This window comes from Plectropomus leopardus, chromosome 6, assembly GCF_008729295.1.
Source record: "Plectropomus leopardus isolate mb chromosome 6, YSFRI_Pleo_2.0, whole genome shotgun sequence".
NCBI lineage: Eukaryota > Metazoa > Chordata > Actinopteri > Perciformes > Serranidae > Plectropomus > Plectropomus leopardus.
This window is the reverse complement of record NC_056468.1, coordinates 25,258,493-25,283,456: the sequence shown is the minus strand read 5'-3', so window position 1 is coordinate 25,283,456 and position 24,964 is coordinate 25,258,493. Positions and strand designations below refer to the sequence as shown.

The 24,964-nt window shown below is 39.4% G+C and overlaps 1 protein-coding gene across 5 annotated transcripts in view; it reads left to right on the top strand.

Moving 5' to 3' along the window:
* The window catches only part of LOC121944183 (dmX-like protein 1), a 73,272-nt gene that overhangs the window by 30,117 nt on the left and 18,191 nt on the right, over positions 1 to 24,964 (top strand). For 3 of the 5 annotated variants that reach the window (XM_042487891.1, XM_042487890.1, XM_042487889.1), the window contains exons 21-41: positions 270 to 403; positions 1,491 to 1,677; positions 1,802 to 1,912; positions 3,990 to 4,159; positions 5,175 to 5,272; positions 5,423 to 5,588; positions 6,762 to 6,890; positions 7,035 to 7,173; positions 8,007 to 8,803; positions 10,457 to 10,555; positions 10,995 to 11,162; positions 14,341 to 14,532; positions 15,151 to 15,227; positions 18,017 to 18,138; positions 18,746 to 19,003; positions 20,107 to 20,309; positions 20,853 to 21,001; positions 21,266 to 21,351; positions 21,477 to 21,678; positions 23,328 to 23,445; positions 23,834 to 23,896. In XM_042487891.1, the coding sequence (XP_042343825.1) occupies positions 270 to 403; positions 1,491 to 1,677; positions 1,802 to 1,912; positions 3,990 to 4,159; positions 5,175 to 5,272; positions 5,423 to 5,588; positions 6,762 to 6,890; positions 7,035 to 7,173; positions 8,007 to 8,803; positions 10,457 to 10,555; positions 10,995 to 11,162; positions 14,341 to 14,532; positions 15,151 to 15,227; positions 18,017 to 18,138; positions 18,746 to 19,003; positions 20,107 to 20,309; positions 20,853 to 21,001; positions 21,266 to 21,351; positions 21,477 to 21,678; positions 23,328 to 23,445; positions 23,834 to 23,896 (3,668 nt within the window). The remainder of the gene's footprint in view (positions 1 to 269; positions 404 to 1,490; positions 1,678 to 1,801; positions 1,913 to 3,989; positions 4,160 to 5,174; positions 5,273 to 5,422; positions 5,589 to 6,761; positions 6,891 to 7,034; positions 7,174 to 8,006; positions 8,804 to 10,456; positions 10,556 to 10,994; positions 11,163 to 14,340; positions 14,533 to 15,150; positions 15,228 to 18,016; positions 18,139 to 18,745; positions 19,004 to 20,106; positions 20,310 to 20,852; positions 21,002 to 21,265; positions 21,352 to 21,476; positions 21,679 to 23,327; positions 23,446 to 23,833; positions 23,897 to 24,964) is intronic. The other 2 variants (XM_042487893.1, XM_042487892.1) reach the window with 1 other exon arrangement.

The following is a 24,964-nucleotide window of genomic DNA, read 5'->3' as shown; positions in this document are numbered from 1 at the left end:
AGTGGAAAGCAACTGCTTTTGCTGCGTCCCTTAAGGTGTGAGAGATCAAGAATACCATCCTGCTCTTTGGTCCTCTAGCTTTGCCCCATTATGTCTCTGGTACAAAGAGAGAAGAATGAAAGCAGAAATATGCCGACTGATAAAAAATGTCCTGCTCTTTGGTGTTTAATTGAATCTGCTGTTTCCCCAGCAGGAGGGGATTTATCTGCATGTCTCTTATGAAATACACGTCTTGTGTAATTTAGCTCTGTTTGGTTGTCTCGCTACAGATAAAGTGGGCAGTGTGAGTGGAGATAGCGGACATGGTTCCAGTCATGCTGATGTCTATGACGAGCTCTTTCATACACCTAGCATTGTGGACCTGGACCCTCTGGACGACGATCAAGAGGAAGCAGGGAACAAGGTCTGTCTCTGCCGGCTTATGCTCAGTTTAAATGAGAATTTATAAAAATGATGATGGACAGCAACATTTTTGGCTCTTTTGGTATTGCAGTTTGAAGCTCAGACATGCATAATTGCTCATGTCAGTGTTCATTTGAGATATATTGCTGCCTTAAAAGAGAGACCAGTCAAAGCCCATAATTGCTCAAGCTAATTGATCAAAAATCTAACCCTGTGATGGCCAAAGGGGGGTTTCTACCAGCAGGTCGGCTCAGTTCAATTCACTTTGAATTTTTTTTTGTTTCCATTATGAAAATTTGTGGATGGTTTCTTTAGTACCTTTGGAACCGTCCCCATTTTTGGTCACCCCTCTGCTTGGGATACTTAGCACACAGATCCGGTACTAAAAGGTGGAGCTAGAAACCCTGCAGTCCGTTTATTGGTCAGTAAAAAAATCAACACTGTGCTCAAGGCTGAGCTGTGACTGGTTTTTCCACTGTTCATACCATGGCAAGTTTTTCATACATTAGTTCACTAAGATGAAATGATGTTTTGCAGCCTTTGACAGCAGCTGTAGACAGAGAAAAAAATAATTTCATTCACCGGGCCGACTGCCAGCAACTTTTCAGGTGGAACATTTACTTGTATTGTTACTTAATGTGTGGGCTGTCGACGAGAATCCATCAACATACCTTCAATTTCAACATGACAACTTTGACCACTCCATCCGTTTTATTGTCTCTCTTGGGTGACATACACTCATAGTAATGAGTGAATCTTCAAGTGTTTTAAAACTATATATTTATTGCACCTGGACTGTGTGAACTGCTTTTCTTCTAATCCTCACTTGGAGAAAAAATCGTGCTGAAGCCTAATAAATACAGTCTATGGTAGGAGCTTTGTTCAGTGTGGTTGAGCAGCACTGAAACACTGCTCTTGCCTGACAAGGAGTCAGTGCACAAACCCACTGTTTATTTTTTTGTTTTGTTGTGACTATGAATCCAGCCATGCCACATTCTCCCTTTAACACAATGTCCTAACTCTGTTATGTGTTGAAATACCATATAATTATTTTACAGTCTGTCCTCTGTGTTGTTCCCTGTCTCCAGGTTATTGACCTGTCCCAGTACAGTCCAACTTACTTTGGTCCGGAGCATGCCCAGGTCCTGTCCAGTCACCTACTTCATTCCAGTTTGCCAGGCTTAACCCGTATGGAGCAGATGTCTCTCATGGCGCTGGCTGATACCATCGCCACCACAAGCACAGACCTCAAGGACAGCCACGGCAAAAGCAAAGGTACTTCACGGAAAAAAAGAAGCCTATTTAAATGGATAGAAATGCAGTAGACACATGCTCCTTTGTTCAGGATTATGTTTAGAATTAGTAATAAGAGCTGTGTGTCCTTTTTTTTTTTTACCAGGTGGAGAGACGCTGGATGAGTGCGGTCTGAAATTCTTGCTTGCGGTCAGACTCCACACCTTCCTTTCTACCTCTCTGCCTCCAGCACATCGAGCGCAGCTGCTACGGCAAGGTAAAGACGGATTTACAAACTATTTTCACGAGGGGGGCATTCAAAGCTGACACAAATATAAAGGGGAAGGCCCTGATCAGAGAGAATGCATTTTCGTAACCCTGGTTGGTTATTGTTTTAATTGAGAACAAAACATTTTGCTTATAGCTTTTGCATTTCTGTGTCCTGCATTTTTCTTTTCTATGTGCCTCACATTTTTGCCGGAGTGCCCTGAGTGCCTTGAGAAAATTAAAAAAAAAAAAATTAAACTAAGTGGAATAGCACCTGACATCGCCTTTTTTCCCACTGTCCAATCAGATGAATTGAGAAACGGGCTTTTTGTCGTGGCAACGACATGCGGTAGTGTTCATGGTTTGTGTTAAGCTTACGTTAGCTCACTTTTATCCTCGCCTAAGGCAACCTGCAAGACATATCTGGACAAATTGCAGTCTCAACTATTTTCTCACGATTTACCAACCGTAATTAGGCCCGACAGCTAACAGCAGATTGTCAATCTGTCCCTGATTCATCCTAAAATAAGCCTTGAACTGACCATCATCCAAGCAAGGCTCCTGGAGCAGCTGGTGGTACAACCTGTGATTTCTGCTCTGTCTGATGTTCTCATGTTCCCACATGGATCTCCATTTCCCTGTGACCAATGTACTATATCTGTATTAATACAGATTTTAAGGTATAAATTTCTATGTTTACTTCAAAATAAAATAACGGTTAAGCTAAGGGCAGGTGGTTTGGTTGTTGCCAAGTAAGCTGCAGAAATTGCTTCAACTTAAAGAGGCAGCGCAGTGAATTCTGTAGTATTGTAGTAGTACTGTAGTATTCAATGCACTGTACAGTGCCACATGTATTAAAAGATTCTTTTTCTAATTTAACAAAATTAGGCGGTCACTATATTTTCACCTGGTATGATCTTTCGAGGCATACTGTAAGTTTCCAGATTGCTGCTTAGATACTATATTACTCTGGCATCCATCTACAGTAGGTGTTAAGGCAGTAACTCTATAAAGACTTTTAAAGCTAGAAGGAGAGGTTACTAATGGTCTATTAAAACTCAGCTGAAAATTTTTTTGTCTTGTGTCTTTTTTTCACAAATAATCCAAACTCTAAGTTACAAAATAACTTTGGCTGCAGGAATCTTTTAACAGATCTCCCAGACAAGGCCCCATTTATAGTACAGCCCAGCTCATTAGGGGAAAGGGAAGCAACATAAATCCAGGTGTTTTTTGTAAATTAAAGTTATTTATTTAACCAAGAAAATACAGTGAACAACAAAAGGTGAGCCAGAACTAGAATGGAAAGAGCTTGCGGGTGCTGTTGAAAATCAAAGAAATAAACATAAGAAAAAGAGGGCTCTTAAACCAGAGCTGCTAAATTTATCTAATGAAAACAAATATGGAAATAAAATCCTGCCTATTCTAAAGTGTGTTAAAAATAAAAATATAGACTAAACAGCACTCCTAAATCCTAGTGAATTTAACTGAGGAAAACACTGCGGTATCGTGATTTGTATTTTAAAGACTAATACATGAGCCCAATCCAAGTAGAATTAAACTTGTGCCTCAGGAAACTCCACAAACATATTACCAAGTACTGACGGTATGAAGACTTCAAGCTGTGCTGATTGTCTGTCTGGTCAGGCATTTGAAGTGTCAGTGAGCCTCCACTGTACCCAGCTGATGGGCCACGCCAGCACTGAACACGGTGCTCCATCAGAATCTCCCTTTCGAAGACCCACACCTTTTGAGAAGAAACTAATCCTACGCAGGCACTGGCACATCCTAAATAGCATACACACACACAGCTAAACAAGACAAGGTTATCATGAGGCGAGGGGGTCGGCTGTGGTCATAACATGGTCTTAATTGTAACTTTTTAACAAGCTACAGTCTATTCATCAACCTTAACTACTTAATAACCCTTGAGCAAGGAACTTACTCTATGTCCACTCCCATTAAACACCTCACTGGTCAGAAGTGTTGCTTGATGAGGCAACTTGCTGGTTTGAATGTATGAAATTGACTGTGCTCCTGCATTTAATCACTAAACAGTTTACATATTGTCCCTCTCTTCCTCTCTTCAGGCCTGTCAACATGTCACTACGCCTGGGCCTTCCACTCTGAGGCTGAGGAGGAGCTGCTGAACATGCTGCCGGCCCTACAGAAAGGGGAGCCCACGTGGCCTGAGCTGCGCTCTATGGGCGTAGGCTGGTGGCTTCGCAGCACCAACAAACTACGCAGGTGTATTGAAAAGGTGAGCTGGGCTTTATGAGTATAAATTTTGGTGTTTTTGCAAATCTTATATAGAATAGAGACCCAGCTACATTTTTTGTAATAAATTGTCTAAATTTGCAAACTGTGCAGTTGTAGCAAATCATTGTAAAAAGGAGCTATACTACATAAAGAGGAAACGCCTGTATCTCTGTGGAGTTTACTTTAATATTCAATTTTCATTAAGTTAGGTAGTCTTGTTTTAATCTGGTTTTTCTGCATATTTGAAAATACAGTTGAAAGTCAATTGACATAAAATCTGTCACTAACTATTTTGATAAGTGATTGATGGTTTTAGTAAGGCAAAAATATACAAGCCAGTGTTTAGTGTGTGTATGTGACTACAACAAAAATTCTTGGTTCAGTTTAGAGAAAATATCATGTTTTGGATCAAAGTGTAGTTAGAGTGTGTTTGACACGGAATTACTATTGTAATTGTAATCAACATAATGTTACGTAAAATCAAAGTTGACAAATGGTTTCACATGAGACATGAACAGTGGCCTCCTGGATGAAAGTCCTGTGTTTGACCCGGCTACCTAGCATTCTTCCTAGCCTACATGGACTTTCTCTGTCTTCATACTGAATCAGTTGCTCTTAGCGTTGAGTGTTGTCAACGATGATTTACATAGGAGTTAGCTGAGAACATGATGCATCTCATCAGGACATGCCATAGGGCGTGTCAAAACGTTGGTATTTGACAACCTGGGAATGAGAGAGAGCTGTTTGGACTGTTGGTCTGACAGATACTTTAATGACATAAAAAGCCTCCACATAGAGGCTGGCCATCATTGTGTTAGCCTTGCGTGCCTCATATCGATTGCTTCGTTTAAAAATGAAGTGCTGTCTGGTAGGTGAAAGTGGAATTCTGCTGAGGTTGCTATGTAATACAGCACTACTTGTTCGAGCTACTCTCTGAAATGACCCATAAAGCTACAAATCGCTCTCTGGATAAAACCTTATAGGCTGAGGAGGAGCTTTTTTCTTTATTTTGTCAGGTTGCCAAGGCTTCTTTACAGAGAAACAACGATCCTCTGGATGCTGCTATATTTTACCTCGCGCTGAAGAAGAAGGCAGTGGTCTGGGGATTGTACAGGTAGGCAGAACTGACAAAATCGTGTGCATGTAATACACATGCAGTCATCACAATATTTGCCCCCTACTCTTAATCAAGAGTAGTTCTGTCAGATTACTGAGGATCTGTGAGACCAGGTCTGTTTTGAATCTGTAACGTCTATCTCTCCAGGTCTCAGAAGAATGCCAAAATGACAGAGTTTTTCCGCAATAACTTCAGCGAGGACCGTTGGAGGAAAGCAGCACTGAAAAATGCGTTCTCTCTGTTGGGAAAGCAGCGGTTCCAGCATTCTGCAGCCTTCTTTCTACTAGCCGGCTCCCTCAAGGATGCTGTGGAGGCAAGTGGAAAATAGACATGACACACTGCTTGCAAGAAGCACTTGTTCCTTCAGCTGCAAGTGCCTCTTGTCAGCCTGCAAAACCCAAGCTGGAAACAATGCTTTCAGTATGAGTAATGTCAAGTGCAGCTCATTTTCATTTATAAAATGTCTGTAGCATTGTACGTGTGCGTTTTTTTCCCAACAATTCACAGTCAAGGGCAGCGTTTGATGATACATTAAAAAGCAGAGAAACCACATTCACAAAAACAGAGCTCGGCACTTGTATTTCTGTAGCATGCGGCATCCTTTTTATCATTGATACAGCTCAATAGATTCCCACAGTGGTGTCTTTGTCAAGAGCTTTTAGCACAGTGCACTGAAGAATTATTGATGTTGGCAGTTGACTCGTGGGTGTTCCTGTCTTTCTTCCTATTTGTGGGAATTTTCAGTGATATGCTGTTACATTTCTAAACCAGCAGCACCGCACTCTTGTTGAAGCTTTGTAAATGGGGTCACTACCTACTACCTTAATTTCATAAAGATATATTTGCATATTTTTTTCTTTTATGCAGGGTTTTTAGAATGGTTGCTGTAGTTTGAAAGATTAATAAAGTATTATTTCTGTCATTTATCAGGTTTAAATTAAGCCACATAAACAAACATCTATTTGCTCACTTTTCAAGAGGTCTGCTTCTGGTCATCTTGTTTGCTTTACCTTTTTATCATCAAGGTTATTTCTGTATAGAAAGTCCCTGAAGCAATGAGTCACATTATTTCATCTGTGTGAGTAACTGGAGCTTCTCTAAGCAGTTTATGGAAATGAGTGTCACCCAGGCAAAGGGCTATCATTGACTTTGTTTAGTCTCTCTGGCTGGGAGGTAGTCTCATTGAAATGCACCTCACACCTTACAAGTCGTGAGCAGCAACAACTTCCAACTATCCACTAACTCTTTGCTGTGTGCACTGAATTTTAATTTTTTTGCATGTTTTTGGTTCCTTTTCAGCAGATAAACAAGGTTGTTACTCCAGAAGATCATCATGTTCTACTAGATTACATTGAGTCCAGAATACACATTATTTGTTTGTTTATGTCTTGTCTTATCTTCCCCCATTCAGTCCTGTACCAAAAGCTCAGAGGCTGTTTTTTAAATGATAACTGACTGTGATATCTTGCTTTATTTCCTCCTGCAGGTGTGTTTAGAGAAAATGCAGGACCTACAGCTTGCCCTTGTGATCTCCAGATTGTATGAGTCTGAGTTCGAGACAGCGTCCACTTACAAAAAGATTCTCCAGAGACATGTTCTGGGACAAGACAAACAGGTGCAGAGTTTAGGCAGAGCTTTCACTGTGGAAAGTTTTTACTGTTGAAAATCATCAGACTACCCGGTGTTGTTTGACTCTGCTGCATTTTATTAATTAACAGAGAGACCATAATAAGCCACTGTAATTCTCTGTGTATGTTAGATTCAAGCCCACCAGGATCCATTCCTGCGGAGCATGGCTCACTGGGTTTTGGAGGACTACAGCAGAGCCTTGGACACTCTACTCGAGCAGCCTGCTAACAACTCAAGATTTGGGTCCTCTGAGAGCAAATGTGATGCTGGTATGTCGGCAGTGTGCTTTATGCTTTTTTCTTTCTTTTTTTTGTGTTACACTTAATGCATAACCCACAAAATTGTAACCCCCTAAGTTCATTATTCCACAATTTTAGTATGAGCAAGCCCACCACTCTATTGTTATGTGCTTGTAAATTGTAGGAAAAGTAATTGCAGCCTACTGCACACAGAAGACCATTGAATTGAAGAAAATATACAAGGCTTGAGTTAAGAATAGATGAAGACCTGAACTTAATATGAACCTGATTTTGACTTTTAAGAGCCAAACCACTCCCAGATTAACATCCCTGTGCTACATGTGTTTCATAAATAATGTTTTCAAAGCCCATTTCATATGCCTACAGAGACAAAAACACTGGTGAACAGAAAGTTTCAAATGGTTGTTATACTTTATAGACTGTGTGCTGTCCTTGCTGGGTTTTCAGTTTGAGTTGTTGCTGGCCCTTTGACATTGTTTATACCTGTAAGAAAAAAGGTGAACGTAATGCATCACTTTTTTGTCCATCAGCTGCTCTCAGTAAGCTTTCAGTATCTGAACTCACAGCGCCACTCTCTGCTTGCCTTTAAGTGGCCACAGTGCTATTTGTCAGAGTCTAAGTGCTCACATAGCTGTGCGCTTCAGTTTGTTTAAAAGTTCAGCAAAGAGTCCGGCTATAGCTATATTTCTGTCTCTGATCCAATGGCACAGCTTGTCCTTGCAGGTCCTGTGCAGAGCCACTGAAAGACATCCATCTCTTTCAATAACGCTGGTCCTATGATCAGAGCAGCTTCTTAGCCGTCGCCGCATATAAAATCCAACTTTCTCTCTCTTTTTACCCAGGTTCCTTTTCTGTGTCTGCTTGTAACCCTGAGGTTTTCAACTTCTACACCTACCTCCGCACCCACCCACTCCTCCTTCGCCGCCATTTTGGCTCCTCAGACAAGGCTAAAGTTGGACTGACTGCAGAGGGTCGCAGGGCGGACTCCATTAGCCTGGAGGAGAGGAGACTGTTTTTCACAGCTGCTTATGCACACCTCCAAGCTGGCTGCCCTATGCTAGCACTTGAAGTCCTCTCCAAGATGCCCAAAGTCCGCAAGTATTCCAAACTCCTCAACCAGGAGGATACGGGCATCACTACCGAACTTAGTGTTGGGAGCAAGACTGGACAAACAGCAGACCCGGATTGGTCTCAGCCGACTCTGAACGGCTACGAGTCAGACGCAAACAGCTTATCCAACAGTCACTCAGATTCAGTGTTCAGCTTTGACTGGAGCCAGCCGTCAATGACGCATCCAGATGAGCCCTTGGAGCTGAAGTGGGACAGTGACAAAGAGGACGAAGAAGAGGATGAGGATGAAGAACAAAATAAAAATGTTAAAAGCAGTAGGACTGCAGACAGGAACAGTGTGTTTCAGGACACGCAGGATGCCATGTCACCACTTATGGAGACAGTGTCGGGGGACGACAGCGAGGACTGCCATGACTTCATAGCTCCATCTAATGACATCCTGGCAGCACAACTAAAGTTTACTGCCTGCCTGAAGATCATGACCAATGAGCTCCGGACGTTGTCAACAGGGTATGAACTGGATGGAGGGAAGCTGCGTAACCAGCTCTATCAGTGGTTGGAGAGAGAGGTAATAACACACTCATATTTACAACACTTTTACAGACGTAAATGCCCAGTCCTAATACACCCCTCATCCCTACCACTTAGCACTTGCCCCTCTGTTTGCATATTCACATTTAGGGGTAGGACGTCCTGATTATTGTTGGGTAGAGGGGCTCCATCCATCCATATAAACATATATACATATGTAAATATATATATATATATATACATACATAAATAAAAATCTAACTTAAAATAACTGTTAGCTTTATGTTGTTTCAATATATTATGGTCCTTTTCCTTTTAACAAGCATAACAAAAGCAATCACTAGTATGTCTTGATTCCATAGCTATCTAGTTAACGTTACATTGTTATTGCTGATTTGTGCATGACACTGTTACATTTAGACATATCTACATGTAACATTTCATCCTTTGATAGCATATATCACCTGAAATTTGAGTTAAGTCCAGGAGCAAAGTTTCTGCACTTTTTGGCTGTCCTCTAAAATCAGTGCTGACTGGCACAGGATGCCAACCTACAGAGCACAGTTAGTAGATTTGCGATTGATATCATGAAATTTAAGTAGTGAACAAAATACATGCACCCTGTAAACCATAAAAATATACCTATAGCCCATGCAAAAGGCAAAACCACAGAAGAAGATCTACTTTATGCATCCTCAAGGAGAAATTAAATTTTTTTCACTCTGACACACACAGGCCAGAAATCCACACACAAACATGCACACATAGGACCTATACATGCATTAAATGGAAAGGTTTCAGAGTGAGGGGGCTGGCCATGTCAGTCACCCTCTGGTTCCCAAGACAAGTCCCTGTGGGCTAAGCTACTGCAGCCCCGTGAAGACAGCATATTAGAAATGTCTGGCAGCGCTCATCACATCTGTTAACGTTAATGCTACCATCAGCAACTACTGATGACGCATCAGAGAAAAGTGGTCGCAATTCCATACAGGAAGATTTTAACCACCATCCCTTGTAACGCTGCTCTGAGGGCCTAAAGGGAACTCGAAAAATAGGGGTGGGGTGAAAGTTAAAAAAATATGGGTCCCTTAAGTACAGATGAAGCAGTATTTCGAGAATATCAACCTTCAGTTTTATAAAACGGGTTAGGCAGGAGGGATTTATTTCTGGGAGGAATTTTATTTGATCATTTAAATGTGGGCGTATCATAACACTAGGACTGATGGTGTTTCGGATAGCACTTATCTTGAAGTGAATAAGTTGCATGATATAGGTGAAGATGTGATCCAAAAAAGTTTAAAAGGAATTTTTCATTTCATCTTGACTTTAAGTGAAATCCATGGTATTTTTTCTCTTTAAATAATGTCATGATATCCATCTGACTGGTGAAGTGTTAGTCTGGGTGCGCCCTTAAGTTCACCGAATAAAACTTTAATAACTTACATAACTCCCACACATCTTTTCTGTCTTCATGTTCACTGTTTCCAGATTTTATCTGTCTGTGTGCACCGTGTCAGTGCATATAAACATCAGATTGGTAATAACTCCAGTGGTTTTCTCCTATTTTTTGCCTTTTCTCTCTTTGTGAATTTGGTGCAATGTTTTGCTTTCACTCCCACATATGGAGGATGAACTCCTTCTCCATACATTGATTTTAAGATTAGATTCTTTTGTATTCTGTTTAACACAGGTGGTGGCTCTCCAGTGTTGCTGCAGCTACAAACCCTGCTTGCCAGAGCTGTCTGTCCAGGGTGATGCCCCAGGTTCTGGGTTGGTGGAGGAGGAACAGGTGGGTGTACGTAGCTGGCAGCTTCTAGATTTGTCAGATGTTTATTTAAAAAAAGCAGTTCAACAACACAGTGTGTCTTGATACAGTTTGAAAAATTGTAAATTGAAAAGATTGTTTCACCCTTTTCCCTGCTCAACCTTTTCTAACATGTTGCTGTAAATTTTTGTCTTTTTCAGTTTCAAAAGCAAAGCTAATTATTACGTACGCTTGCACAGTACACTCATTGTGTACTTACAGATCAAAATTACATTTCAGCGACCCACTGAGTTATTTATTGTAGACAGAACAGATTCATATGCATTGTTTTAAAACATGGACTTTTCTAGCATGTCACTGTGGGCCTTTTGTTTGAACACCAGCCAGCTGGAAAATGCTGTCATATTAACAGGAATGTTGATTGCTTTGTGTATAAAACTAATAAAGTAAAATGTCTTTCTAGCCTGGGAGTCCTCGTGGTGACAGCCAGAGGAGTAGGAGACACTGGCTGCAGAGTAACCAGCACTTACTGAGGATGTTTCTGAGCTACTGCAGCTTGCATGGCTCCCACGGTGGAGGACTGGCCTCTGTGCGCATGGAGCTCATATTGTTGCTTCAAGAGTCTCACCAGGTAATTAAAACTGGCACAGATGCACACTAAAGGCCACAGATAGACAGAGCGTGACAATTCAGTCTGTTTAGTCTGGCTCTGGAACAGCTGCCACTCGAATAATTGCACTAACTAATTTTTAGGTTGGTGGTGAAAATGATAAAGACAGTAAATCTATAAGCCACTTGATTGACAATTCTAGATAGTGGAATTGATACAAATGTTGGTGATCCAATGGATCTTGAGATTTATTTGCTGCCCTTGCTATCTGCTTTGATTTTGTGTTTCTTAACATATAGAGAACGTTGTATGATATATCCAACATCAACATTTTCAGCCTGACATGAGCCAGGTCCTTCAAAATAAAGCACCGGGGGTCATGCTTTGATTTATTTAATCATAAAAATACTTTTTAAAATGTTGAAAATTTTGTTATAAAAGTACTTCATTTAACTTCTTTTTAACCGCATTTTATTAAATTTTATTATAACAGCAGTGTATTCAACTTTATGATATGACAGTAGCTAATTTATTTAACTTCATTGTAACTGCAGGTCACTCAATAATTTCCTATTTTAGTTGATAGCATTAGTTTAAAGGACATTTATTGTTTTTATGTAGTTTATTTGATAGGGATAATGCGAATTAACATAGTACAACTTTTACCTATTACAAACAGGCTATACTAGTTTCAAATTCCTGTCCCTATATATCGTATATCATGGTATAGCCTTAAAATATTGCGATATTTTTTGAGAGCCATATCGCCCAGACTTACCTCAAAGCAAGCAACCTACACACTAAAAATCTCTTTTAATGTTTTATGCAGTGTTTTCCTTTGTGGGGATTTAGCTATTTCAATGCCAGGGCTCGCCTCCCCATGTGCAAATGTTCCACCAAAACAACACTATCCTGGGCGTAGAGCCACCCAAGACAATTATGGTTGTAAAGAAAAACAAACAACCCAGTGTTTTCTTTTTTCTTTTGGTTTAGTGTATAATCATGTCAGCCAGATCGTTCTCCAGTGATGGCACAGGGCGAGATAGTTCCAGCTATGGCATTTTTCATTTATCTTATGAACATTATTAACTGTTTTGTTGCACACAAACTGACAGTAATGTTAAAGAGTTTATGAATGACAGTGTTGTGTGCACTAGAAAGAACCACATGGACAATACATAGAAACTACACAGAAAACACAAACAGTGAGCTTGGTCATATTGCATATATTACAGTAAATATATCAATCTTGCATTTTAGGTCACAATAAACATGAAGTTATATAGATAACTTATAGATAAGATTAATTGTGATCTTATTCAGGGATAGCTGGAAAGGTAATTTGTGGTCCCACTTTTTAAAAAAACATTGTTTCATATTTGCAACCAGGACATTTTCATTACAGACAAGTTTGTAATAAAGGTGGCAAACTTTATCTGTAAGAGTTTCTGAAGAGACCTGCCAACACCAACTAAACATCATTTGTCTTAATTATTACTAATTACAGAAAAATAATGAAATCATTCACACGGATAAGAAGCGCTGCAGTATTATTTAACTTATCACATGTTCTCTATAAGAGGAACGATGCTGAGCAGAAAAGGGGCAAACTGCGAATGAAATCATGAAGCTATCTGACAGCTTGTCTTAATGCAACCAGATTCCCAAGACACACGCGCACTCTCACACACATACACACACATACTCAGACCCACTTTTTGTGTGGTGGCGATTGTCTGCACACCTCCAGCAATGTGCTGACATGTTGTGCTGAATCTCCAGGCTCCTGAGGGAGGTCCTGCCTGAGGCTTACTATTAGAAGGTTGAGTCAAATTTTAGGAGGTAAACAACTCAATGAGGCGGCATGGGAACAATGCTCTTGAATGTTAGCACAGTCGACGAGCGCTGGGAGTTCTGTCTACTCTCTTGCATTGATTTTGAAATAAAAGCAGTTTCTTTTTGTCCCAGCTCTGGTCCCATGATTGTCAAATTTCTCCATTGTTGTCGAGGAAATTTCTGTATTTTTTTTCCCTTTGTCTTAACTTCAATCAGTTTGTAGAGCTTCTGTTAGGGAGGTTAGTGACAACTGAATGTGATTCATCAAACGTGACAAACATAAGCCTGTGGAAGTCTTGCACACAGTCAGGGATCTAGAAAACAAACACAAAAACAGGCACCCCTTTGTTGCCTATCTCTTCTTTGTAGCTCTTTTAATGTCATTCATATGTATACTGGAAAACACAGCATGCACTCTGTAAGTATGGGATCACATACGAGTTATTATGGCTTAGGAATAGTCTCTTATTTCACAGATCAAAGCATCACCTCTTATTTCCCAGATCCCTTTTCTGAGCTGTCCCTTTTACCTCTTATTTTGTGAGTGTACTGTGGTGTCAGTACAACATGCAGTAAAGCATATGTTCCTTTGTAGATGTGATGAGTTAATGAGTGGGTTTTTTATCATCATAAAACACTTCACTTCATTTTTTTCCAAATTCGACTCTGTTTTCATATGTTTTTGTGTGTAAGTGCCTATGGAAACAATAATATTTTTAATTGGTCCAATAATATGCATAAGTGTGCAGACGGCAGCCACGAAACAGGCCTCAATTTTTCTACTCGGGGCATGTTAGCACTGTTTATTTATGTCCTTTAAAAGTTCATATTTTTGCTTGTTTGACAAGCAGTAGCTCCAAAATCACCCTCACCAAATCAACCAGACTGTACCTACTCTGGATTGGTTGAAATGAACATTTCTTTAACCCAGTCAGATACAAAAATATGCCAGCTCTACACATGCTTAAATAACTTTATTTTATTGGAATCTGGTGGGTTTAGCAAAAGCAATTTTGGAGCCATTTCTGCTTAAACATAAGGAATCTTACTCTTTAATAAAAAGGTCTGTCTCTATAGGGAAACATACATATATAATGTTGTTGGATACCTATAATAACAATCTGAGCCTGTCAATGGCAAAAACAAGCACTTTTAGTGAATGTAAATTCACCATAAAGTAGTTACATTGCAGCCTGATTTGTGGCTGTCACTCAATACTGGACCAGTTTCAAAAACTAGGTTCCCACTTGGACAAGTTTATTATACTTAATCAACATTGTCAAACATAATTTTAGTGCACCTGCACACATACTGAAATGACTGAACCCATCTTTCAATATGCTGCTATGATTTCTCTCCACAGGATGACTCCACCCAGTCAGCAGTGACACCATGTTGTCAGCCAGCATCAATCCCTCTGCTGATGGCTTGCACAGCCAACGTAAAAACAGTGGTGGCCAATCCCATCGTCTACCTGACTAACCTGGCTCATGACATCTTGCAGACCATTAATTCACTTGACTCTCCACCACATCCGGATGTGGTTAACAATGAGGTAGGGCAGTCTCTGGACTCATGTTTCTGTTTCTACTTCTCCTACTGTTGATTGCATAAATTTACATTTCGTATTGATAGTAGAGCTTTAAATTTGATCAAACTGACAGATGACAATGATGCTGAGACGTGTGCTATAACTCTGATTTTTCACATTTTACAAATTTTGAGTGTCTCTATCTTAGCAGAAGAAATGCATTATCTTACCTTATTGCAGATATATTGGTATCAATATACTATATCTGACAGCCATAACCAATAAGAAATTGCAGCATAAATATGTAAAATATATGTTTAACGTAGTTTAAAAACAATTACATGTGAATTTTTCAACTGTAAAATATCCCATCCAGTACAACAATACTTTACAAATAAAGATATTAAGCTTTTAGAGATTCAAAAACAAAACTGCTTATTTAAAACAAAAATATCAGTTGATTTATCATTTTTAGAAATAATTAGAACTATTATTAGAACTAAAGTTTGTATTGTTTATCAATGCTAAACAAATGATTTGACATTTAAAGTTGTCTTTGTTCTTTTTGAGGTGTTTAATTTTGTTTGCACACATGCTTCCCAAACATTAATAAATAATAATAAATCCCTTGTATTATTTCAGATCTATGTGATGCACACATTGGCTGCCTCCCTGTCAGCTTGTATATATCAGTGTCTGTGTGATGGGCACACCCACAGGTAAGTGCCTCAAAAAGGAAATTTAAGATAAAGACACAATTCACAATCAGCAGGCAACCTGTCCTTTGGTGGTTGCTTTTTCATAAAAAAAAAAGTTGTATATCTCACATACCCAGTGTTTGAAAAGATGCTTTTATCCAGCCTGCCTCAAAAAGGTTTGAGTTCATAGTGGGTATGTACATTGCAGCATCTCTCCGAGCAAGCTTCTTAAATTCTTTATATGACTTCAAGCGATGCTTAACTTTGATACAACTTATTCAATTTTCCACCACATTCACCTTGACACGTCTCCATTAACAGCACTAGCCGCCACTGGATTATTTATCTATCAAGAGTGATCCGACTTTGTTTTCCTACTCTTAGCATTAGCATTTGAAAGACAAAATGCTGGCAAAAAATAATGTTAATTTGCATCCTTCGCTTGTGTGTGTGTCAGAAGGTTTTTAGACTTATTGGAGCAGAATAATAAGCAATAAGGGGGAAGGGACATGACTACTGGTAACCAAGCAAGAGGGTAATGCTCACATACATCTCAAGTCAAACACTACAAATGTAACACCAAAGTGGAAAATGCTTTTCAGGATGGCTTTTGTGCATGCAAAACCATCTCAGCACATGCTTCAGGCTGTTTTTACACAACGCTATAGTGGTGTGGTGTAAGACATGGAAAGAGACAAACATGCAAACCAAAACTATGACAGTCACTTTTCTGTTTTGATCGTGTTCAGAATGATTTATGAACGCTGCAAGGCTGCCGTTTGTCATTCTTATTGTAAATACTTAATTAGATTTTGGTTTTGACAGATGGGAACAACATTGTTTATTTAAGATGCCTATGTACCATAACTCCCAGTCACTTTGACAACAACCCAGTAGGATTTAAAATTTTGACGGGTGAATGCATGTGTGCGTGTGTGCGTGTGTGCGTGCATGCGTGCGTGCGTGCGTGTGCGTGTGTGTGTGTGTGTGTGTGTGTTTGGCTTACAGCTGTGCTGCTGTGTGAGTTCCTGTCACGGCTCTGCCAGATTGCTTGATTTTGTACAGAATCACTTTTAGTAACGCTTGACCAGACGGCAGTGCTGTGACCCCAGAGAGAGAATTGCTTGTATCAATTACATAATGTGTCAAAAAGGGAGCGTTTTCTTTAAGCTAAGAGAGAGCACATTCATTATTCTCTCAAAGCAAGATCTTTGTATTTCAAACCTCATGCAACTAAGCAATGTGATTAACTGAGTGCTTGGTTTTGTATCATCTTTATCCACCATATACTTTACTTACACACACACACACACACATACACACAGCCATCTATCACATACTGTTGGGAGTTGAACAGCCCAACTAAATTAGCAAGGCTATTTCTAATTTAACATCGTCTTTGTTATGGTAATTATGATATAAACTCTCCTAGTGTGTCGCTGCAGTGGTTTGATGAAGTTGTGCTTCTGTTTTCTTTCTCTTGAATGTGTGAGCGGGAGTGTAAGAGAGCGTGTGAATTTTTTAAAAGGTATTTCAGGATGTAGGTTGCGGGGGATGAGTGTTGCTGCCAAGTTGACAGTGTTTTGATACACGATTCTGCTCTTTTCTCTCTCTGTTATCATGTTGACTTCAGTTTAATCTAGTGAACTGTTCAGTAAACAACTCGTAGGTGCATCCATATGAAGGCTAAAAGTAGTAGTGGCTACTGTACTTCTACATAACAGATTAAATTTGTTGAGAGACAGTGACTGCCACTCCTTATGAATGATGTTCACTTTTTGATTCTGATTGATGTGGAATCAATTGGTTTTTTTTCCACAGAAGCTTAAAAGTGGACTTATGGGACGTTAAAAACTTAATAGACTCCCTGGTGGATTAAACATCCCATATTCTCTGTAATATTTCCTCTGCAACAATCCGAGTGTTTTTTTCTGTGCGTGCATTCAGAGTCACTTGATGTGAAATCTTTAGTACTGGCACTTCCTTCATCATAAAGCCTTTCTTCTCTATTACCAAACAGCATAGATATTAGCTAACCTGAGGTGGAGCCCATTTGTATTTCATGACTTGACAGAGCAGAGCTTGCCAGCGATGCGTCTTAACTTAGAAACATTTTCCCAGAATTCAAAGAAAAAGTTGAAACTTTTAAGGTAAAACCATAAGACATTATATATTTAGGGAACCTGATTTTTAAAGTTCCCCTCCAGACATGTTAAAAGGTTTTTCCACATAGGTAATAAAAAATAATAATAAATGAAAAGGGACTGAAAGCGTATCTACTTTTTCTCTCTCATTAAGAAATTCTCATGGATCTATATAGTAACTGGATACAGAGTTGGAGACTGGGCCTCGTTCATTACTATGAAAGTTGCTCAGTGGCGCATGAAGCCAAAAATTTTGACTTTCTGGGTGTAAAATCACTCTGGAATTGCCGCATCATTGGGCCCATGCACCGGCTACTTTCTGTTTATCCCTCCGCTAACTTAAATGGGTATCAAATGATTTAAGCTCTTCCGGACATTCGAAATGTTATCTGACCAAGTGGATGAAATGCAGATTGTGAAATGAGTCATTTTGCGGGAGTTGTGGCGCTCATAAATATTTAGCTACTGATTTACAGGCATTTCTTTCCCAGTCTAAATCTATGGGAAAAGGTACTTCGCCCAATGGCATCATGTGGTGATCCTATAAGTTGTAGTTACACAGTTTGGCCACTATGTCAAATTTTCTTCAAAGTCCAGTGTGCTTCCTGCCCTCATACTGACCCTGTGCTTTTCTTGTCTTTTTTTTGTTTTTTGTCTCTCCCACAGCCACGTGAACCAGTTCACAGGAGTCGTGTATCAGAGTGTTTTGCTTTCTCAGAAGCAGCCTCTCAGAACTGTAAGCATGGACGAGTCAGTTCAGCCCAACACTTCCCCTGCCCAGTGGCCAGGTAAATCAACCAAACCACAAAAAGAAAAACAAAAAAAAATTATATTTTTCTTAGTCAACAAGCAAAAGACCCGAACCAGTAATGTGTTTGTCTGTGTCTCAGTACTTACAACCTTAAAAAGCCTCCTATCAACGGGTGTTTTAGCATTGTTCTACAAACAATAAACACAATACAGTAGTAATCTGATTCTTGTGCATAAATGTAAAATGCTAATGCTACTGTGATGTCCACATCAAAAAAATAAAAACTTAAACTATAACTTTCCGGAACTTAGGAAAACTTAGTTGTAACTTATAATAAATAAATTAATCAAATGAATTGATAATAATAATAACGATATAAAAACAATAATTAAATACTAACAATTATACATATATTAAAAAATAAGCAATAGGTAGGTGATGATAAGGGCGTGATGAGAAATGAATAAAACTAAATCATGTGTGGAGGTGGGGAACTGGGGGGCCACCTAAATATTTTGGCCAGCTATTTCAAATATCAGTTTTGATAGTCTACACATTTTATATCCTTCTTCAAATGCTGCTGTCTTAGTCTCTTTTGTTCTTTCTCATTCCCTGCTGTCCTTCGTTCTCGTCCCTCTCTCCAGGTATCGCCTCCCTGATTCGCCTGTTGAGCTCAGCTGGCGAGGAGAGTCAGCCAGGCTTAGCTGTGCTGCTCTGTGAGATCCTGACTGCTGTCTTCCTCAGTCTGTTTGTTCACGGCATGGCCACTCACTCCAGCAATGAACTGTTTCGCATCGTGGCCCACCCACTCAACAGCAAGCTCTGGGTGACGGTGTTCGGGGGAGGCGTCCGGACCCCTGTCATCGAGAAACCCAACAGCCCTATAAGAACACCCCCACCAGGTGAGCGGGGTTTAGTTTGGCCAATGTAGTTTTCTTTCTGAGTTCTGTCGGATCTCAGTCTGCCGGAGTGGCTGTCTCTCTGTGGGGTTTTGCTTTTGGAGGTGACCCAGAAGCTAAATCAAATCAGCACTGCTAAATTAATTGGGTCCCAGTCGGTAGGTCATAGTGAAATCCATCAATGTGTTAGTGTGGGAGCTGTTTCCCTCACACTCTGTCTGTGCTTCTCTTTCATGGTTGGCAGAAGAAACCTAATATAATGCAACTTTAACTTTCAAACTACGGTTTCTTTTCTGTGTTTACAAAAATACTGCAATGTTTAATGCAGATATAAGTGAGTACATTTACATGCACAAAATATTTCTGTTTTCCCCTTACTCCAAAAAATGCAATATTCCTACTAAGCTGTTTACATGTCTAATTAAAATAAATATTCTACTAACACAAACTTTTACATGCAGCCGTGCGTACTTTGATTAATGTGCCCTAATATGTCATTTGTCATGTTAAAGTATGGAGAAGTAGATCAGCTGCAGCAGCTTGTCATTTTGCTTCTTTGCATCAAAGTTGGTTTTTTTCAGTTTCCCACCGGTGGTGACTTGTTGGACTCTCTCTTTCCTTCCTTCGCCTTCTTGAAAAGTTTGGTGCTGTGAAATTTGCACATATCTCATAACCTGTCAATATCCAAGTCTTTCATAAAGTTTAAAGTAAAAGTAAAGAAGGTGTGTTTGTTGTGTGTACAGTGTAGGCCTATCCATGTCAATGCACAGCACTGACCGTAAACAGACAAAAGGCTGTGTGTCCGACTGCATTAGAAAAACAGACAGATATTCCGAATTGGCTGTACATGTGCCCAAATAATTCTCCTAAAACCTAAATAATACTAGCATATCCCACGTGTCTTAATCGGAACAGGCTAAAATTTATAATATGTAAATAAAATATGCCGTTAAATAAATAACGGTAAATGTCACAAAATAAAAAATATTTTCTCTTTACAACATACAAATGTAGGAAGATAGCAATTACTCACTCATCTTTTAAGCATTTACGTCTTCAGTAAACCCTGGTGTTTAACAAACGCGCTTTTTCTCTCGACACCCCAGCCTCACCAAGTGGCTCAGACAGGAAGTCCAGACGATTCAGGCTTCTGTCATCACGCAGTGGTTCCAAGGACGAGTCTGGGATAGAGCGGGAGTGCCCGTCCAGTCCAAAGCCTTGCCCTGTAGTGGAACAAGAAGCTACCTCCATCTTTAAAGAACGATTTGTCCCTCCAGAGCTCAGCATTTGGGATTACTTTATCACAAAGGTAGTGCAGAATACTTTTAACATCCCTCAAAAAATCAGTAATTAACAGAAACCTAATGCATTCACTTAAGAATAACATTTCAGCTCTTTTTTCTGAATTAACAAAATTGTTATCTCAGTATCGTGACAAAAGTTTCATGGAAAAAAAATTCTGCTCTTGTTTTTCAGAATTAATGACATAATAATATTGTTAATTCGGAAAAAGAAACAGAATCTTTTCATCATGAAAACTTTTCTCATAATTCTGAGATAAAAAATGTCCTTAAGTCAGATTTTGAAAAAGTGGAAACTTTTTTCTAAGTAAATACATCTCGCTTCTGCAGGGTTTTTCTACCAGCATAATTGTATTTTGTTATGATTATGGTATTAGTTAATATCTCATGAATATAAACTGGCAATTCATAACCATCTAACTATGTTAAATCTGCTATAATATTCAACATGTACTAAAGCTGACAGGTAGTCAATTTAAGCAACAAATAAGAGTTTATTTTTTGCTTTGGTGTTTTTGTAGAGCTAATCAATATGTTGTTGTGTCTTTTAGCCTTCGCTGCCACCGTCAGAAAACAGAATTGAATACGACTCAGAGGAGAGCCAGGGCAGTCAAGATGAAGAGGAAGATGACAATGAATTTGAAGACGTGTTTGACCCCAGCTCTCCGCAAAGAGAGCATTCGAACCACAATTCATACAGGTGACGACACAGCACTAAGTGGATATTACTGCAGGGTGACTCATCTTCACCTCAATTCAGGCTGCCTCGAGTAAACGTGCTAATGTTTACAGCTGTATGTGTCTTTCTATTGACTTTGCTTTAGTCAGTGCTTTGCAATTTTGCTCCACGTCAAACTGAACACACCTTTATGCTCCTAGTTTCTTTGAAGGTAGCTTTGGACCCATTCAGAGTATTTCTGTTCAGAATTGCAATTTGATTTGTTATGCTCTTTTTTCCTCCCAGTTGGTGTTTGATGCGTCTTGCAATGGTTCAGCTGGTGTTGGTCAACCTTAAGTCCTTTTACCCAATGGCAGGATATGATCTATTAGGTAAACACAACAATTCACCACACGCAATGTTCTGCACTGATGTCTGGGGTGTACGTAAGTGCCGCCCCATTTCTCACTGCCTGTCTTGGCTAATCTTGTTTCCTTCTTTTTTCTACTGAACACAGATCTGCCTGTGGGCTCTCCGCTGTGTCATGCTGTGCTGAAGACGCTGCAGCGCTGGGAGCAGGTACTGCAGAAAAGGTTGGAGATCTTCGGGGGGCCCCCCTCCAAGTACATCGCTACCCCCCTCCAGGATGAAATAACCGCACCCGGGCCTGCCCTGCTCAGACACAAGGCCTTGTTTGAACCATCCAACACCCCGTTCAGGTACCACCATGAGCTAAGGATCAGTAACACAAGTCTAAAAAATGTATGAGTAGATTAAAATTTTCTTCAGTTTAGATTGAATTTGAATTAAATTAGTCACCATTAGTGTGTTATTTGGTGTATATGTCTATATTCACTCAGGAAAGCTCGTGTTTTTGCACAGAGAAAGTCAAGTCACTTTTATTTATATAGACCAATATCACAGATCACAAATGGCCCCAAGGGGCTCTACATCCTGTACAGCAAACTAACCCCTCTGCCCATGGACCCTCACAGCAGATACAGACCCCTCCCAACCTCCAAAAAACACTTTTGAATGTGGAAAAAAAAAGTCTTTTAGACAATTCATTTGACAAAACAATTTGTAGAGTGTAAACATATATGAAAAAGGTGGATCTAGAAGAATGTCAAGAAGTCTCTAAGTGTCCACAAACAGCTAAAACAAGAGCGACTCGACCTTCTCTCCACCATGTAACCTGGTAAGAGCATAGGCCACACACATGCACCAAAAGCAGGACTGAAGCACATAATTCACATAGAAAGGAGAAGAAATTGAAACAAGTTAAGCAATTATTCTGAATTTTCTTGGTTTCCCCTTCAAGCCTACAAATATATACTTCAGCTTTTAAAATTCATGAATTACTGATGTGGTTCAATCCATTGCATTAGCCTTCAGCACCAGATATATCTGTACAGCACATCTATACCAATAAAATGTATTTAGTAATTGTTCCTCGAGATCTCCACAGATTCAGAGGTTTATCCCTCAGCTGATTTGATCCTTATTGATTTCCACATGACCCGGGCAGTATGTACTGTGGGAATTTTCTGTCCGAGGAGGACTGTACTGTGCATGTTATGCATTTTTGCCTTGAAAGACTACCTCACCCCCAAAAGATCATTTGTATTTCAATAACTCACCTCGTGTTACATTAACTTTGTAAAGAGAACTTTGTTTTTTTTGTATTCTCATAGTCAGAGTACATTAACAAAAACAGCAATTTTACCTTGCTGAACACAGGGGCTGCAGGGAAACCGCTGTCTTGATCAGCTGATCATTTGTGTTATTGTATGACTTAAGTGAATCTGGTCTAACTATTTAAAAAAATCAAAATCACACAATGACATAAGTAACTAAACTGACTTAGGCAGCAGTAGGCCAGTAGATCTTGTGTTTAATGAAGTAAAATTACTTTTTGTCAATGGAGTCTGGCTTTTAATTAAGTTCCCTGTCAGAACTGTCTGTTCTGAGCATACAACAGGATAATGAGACTTGGTTTGTTCTGCTCAAGTTGGGTGAGAGTTTATAAACTGATGTTTCATACAGATTAGCTTTTGTTAAGCGTGGACCCCTATGACTTAAAGTCATTCAAAATTTTCTTTAGTTTTGGATTATTTGTTGGCTGGAGGCATGCAAAGAAAAGTAAAGCTTTATTCATAAATTTATTGTAACACAAGGTGTATAATTGATGTACAAATGGTCATTTGGGGGTTGATGTATTCCTTTAAGCACCAGTTTTCAGATCAGCACCAATGGCACAAATCCGAAAAGATATCTTCCAACGCATTGTGTTATGCTTCAGTGAACTGATGCAGTTGATTTAATGAGTATTAGTGTTAATATGCAGGAGGTGTTCTATTATTTTCAGGACGAGCCACCATTCAGCGCTGCCTGTGAAGCGCCTGTGGCAGTTTCTGGTCAAGCAGGAAGAAGTGCAGGAGACTTTCATTAGGAACATCTTTACTAAGAAACGGGACCCGAATGAGGTACGCTACATTTATACCATGCCAACCCACTGCATGAACTGCCTACATGTTGCACAGCTAGCACACTGCATTAATTGTCACTGAATAACACATTAACTATTTTGCAAGGATAAAAATCCAAGTGTCTCTTTTTAGCTCCAGGCACACTGCATCATTATTGCTTGTACATCCTTGTTGTGCTTTTTTTGTTCTGCATGCCAACCACATGTATTATTACCGCCTCCAGTTGCACGTTGATGCTTTATTCCAATAATTACACCCTGTTTGATTAACAATAATTAAGTTTCTTTGTTTGATTGCATGGATCATCACTGGTTGTTGTTATATGTTGTGTGTGTTTTGTGCGTGTGTGTGTGACCACCCTTTGCTGCTTCCCAAATCATTAAAGTCGGGTGAGGACCAGCCTGACAATATGAAATGTTCAGGGATGGAGGAGACAGGAAACAATCAGGTACCGCTGCTTCAGATCAATTGTGATTTTGACTTGGGGCGGGATGGGCTAGGTACCAAATCTCAGTACCAACTGAATATATTTGTGACACTAAGTACTGAAAACTCCCAAGACCCAAAATAAGCACAAGGTCATTTTGCAAATCTGTTCTATTAATAAAGGGTAACTTCAATATTTTACAACCTAGACTTTATTTCCCTTTTTTTTTCAGTGACTGCTATGAACATCATTTTTTAAAAATTGGTCCAGTATTGAGCAAGAAGTCTGCAGCCAACACAGGTGAAACAGGCTGTTAAATAATCCCTGCAGGCATTGTTAATGTATTATCACTAAAAGTGCTTGCTTTTGCCACTGACAGGCTCAAATTATTATTATAAAAGTCTGAAAACTTCTGGAAAGGATCCACACAATTTTTAAAACATTTTTTCAGCAGTTTAAGTGTGCACAGTGCCAGCATATTTCCACATCTAACTGCGTGAATTCAGGGTTTATTTCAACCAAAGCAGAGCTGGTGCTTGTGAAACAATGAAAAAAAACGAACAAATAATGATTTTTGTGAGTTCCATTTTGTTTCTGTGGACTTTTAATGAAGTATGTTTTAGTATGATAAAATTACTGGTGGCTTGGTTGATAGCAATTTGGGGGTTTTCTGGTTTAAAAAAAGTATCTTAATCTTAAACAAAAATATCTGTCTCTGTAGGGATCCTTTAAATGATTATGTCAGACATTTACAATAAAAACTTAGCCGGTCAGTTGCAAAAGCAGTTTTGTTGGATGTAAATTTACAGTGAACCATCGGCCACAGGAATTATATTGCAGCCTGATATTAAACTGCTGGCTGATGAACTCCTGCTCAATATTGACCCATTTTAAAAAAATGTTGTCTCCAGTAGTCACCTTAATGCAAAAACATGATAAAATAGTGTCCAGGTTGAGAAAATAAAGTTACCCTTGAAGATACTGGCACTGATATTTGGAGGAAAAAAAATATCAACTAGCTACTTAGCCCTAGAGGTGGGACAGACATTTTTGTGGTAGAGTCCTGGGGATTATAATACTGAAAATATA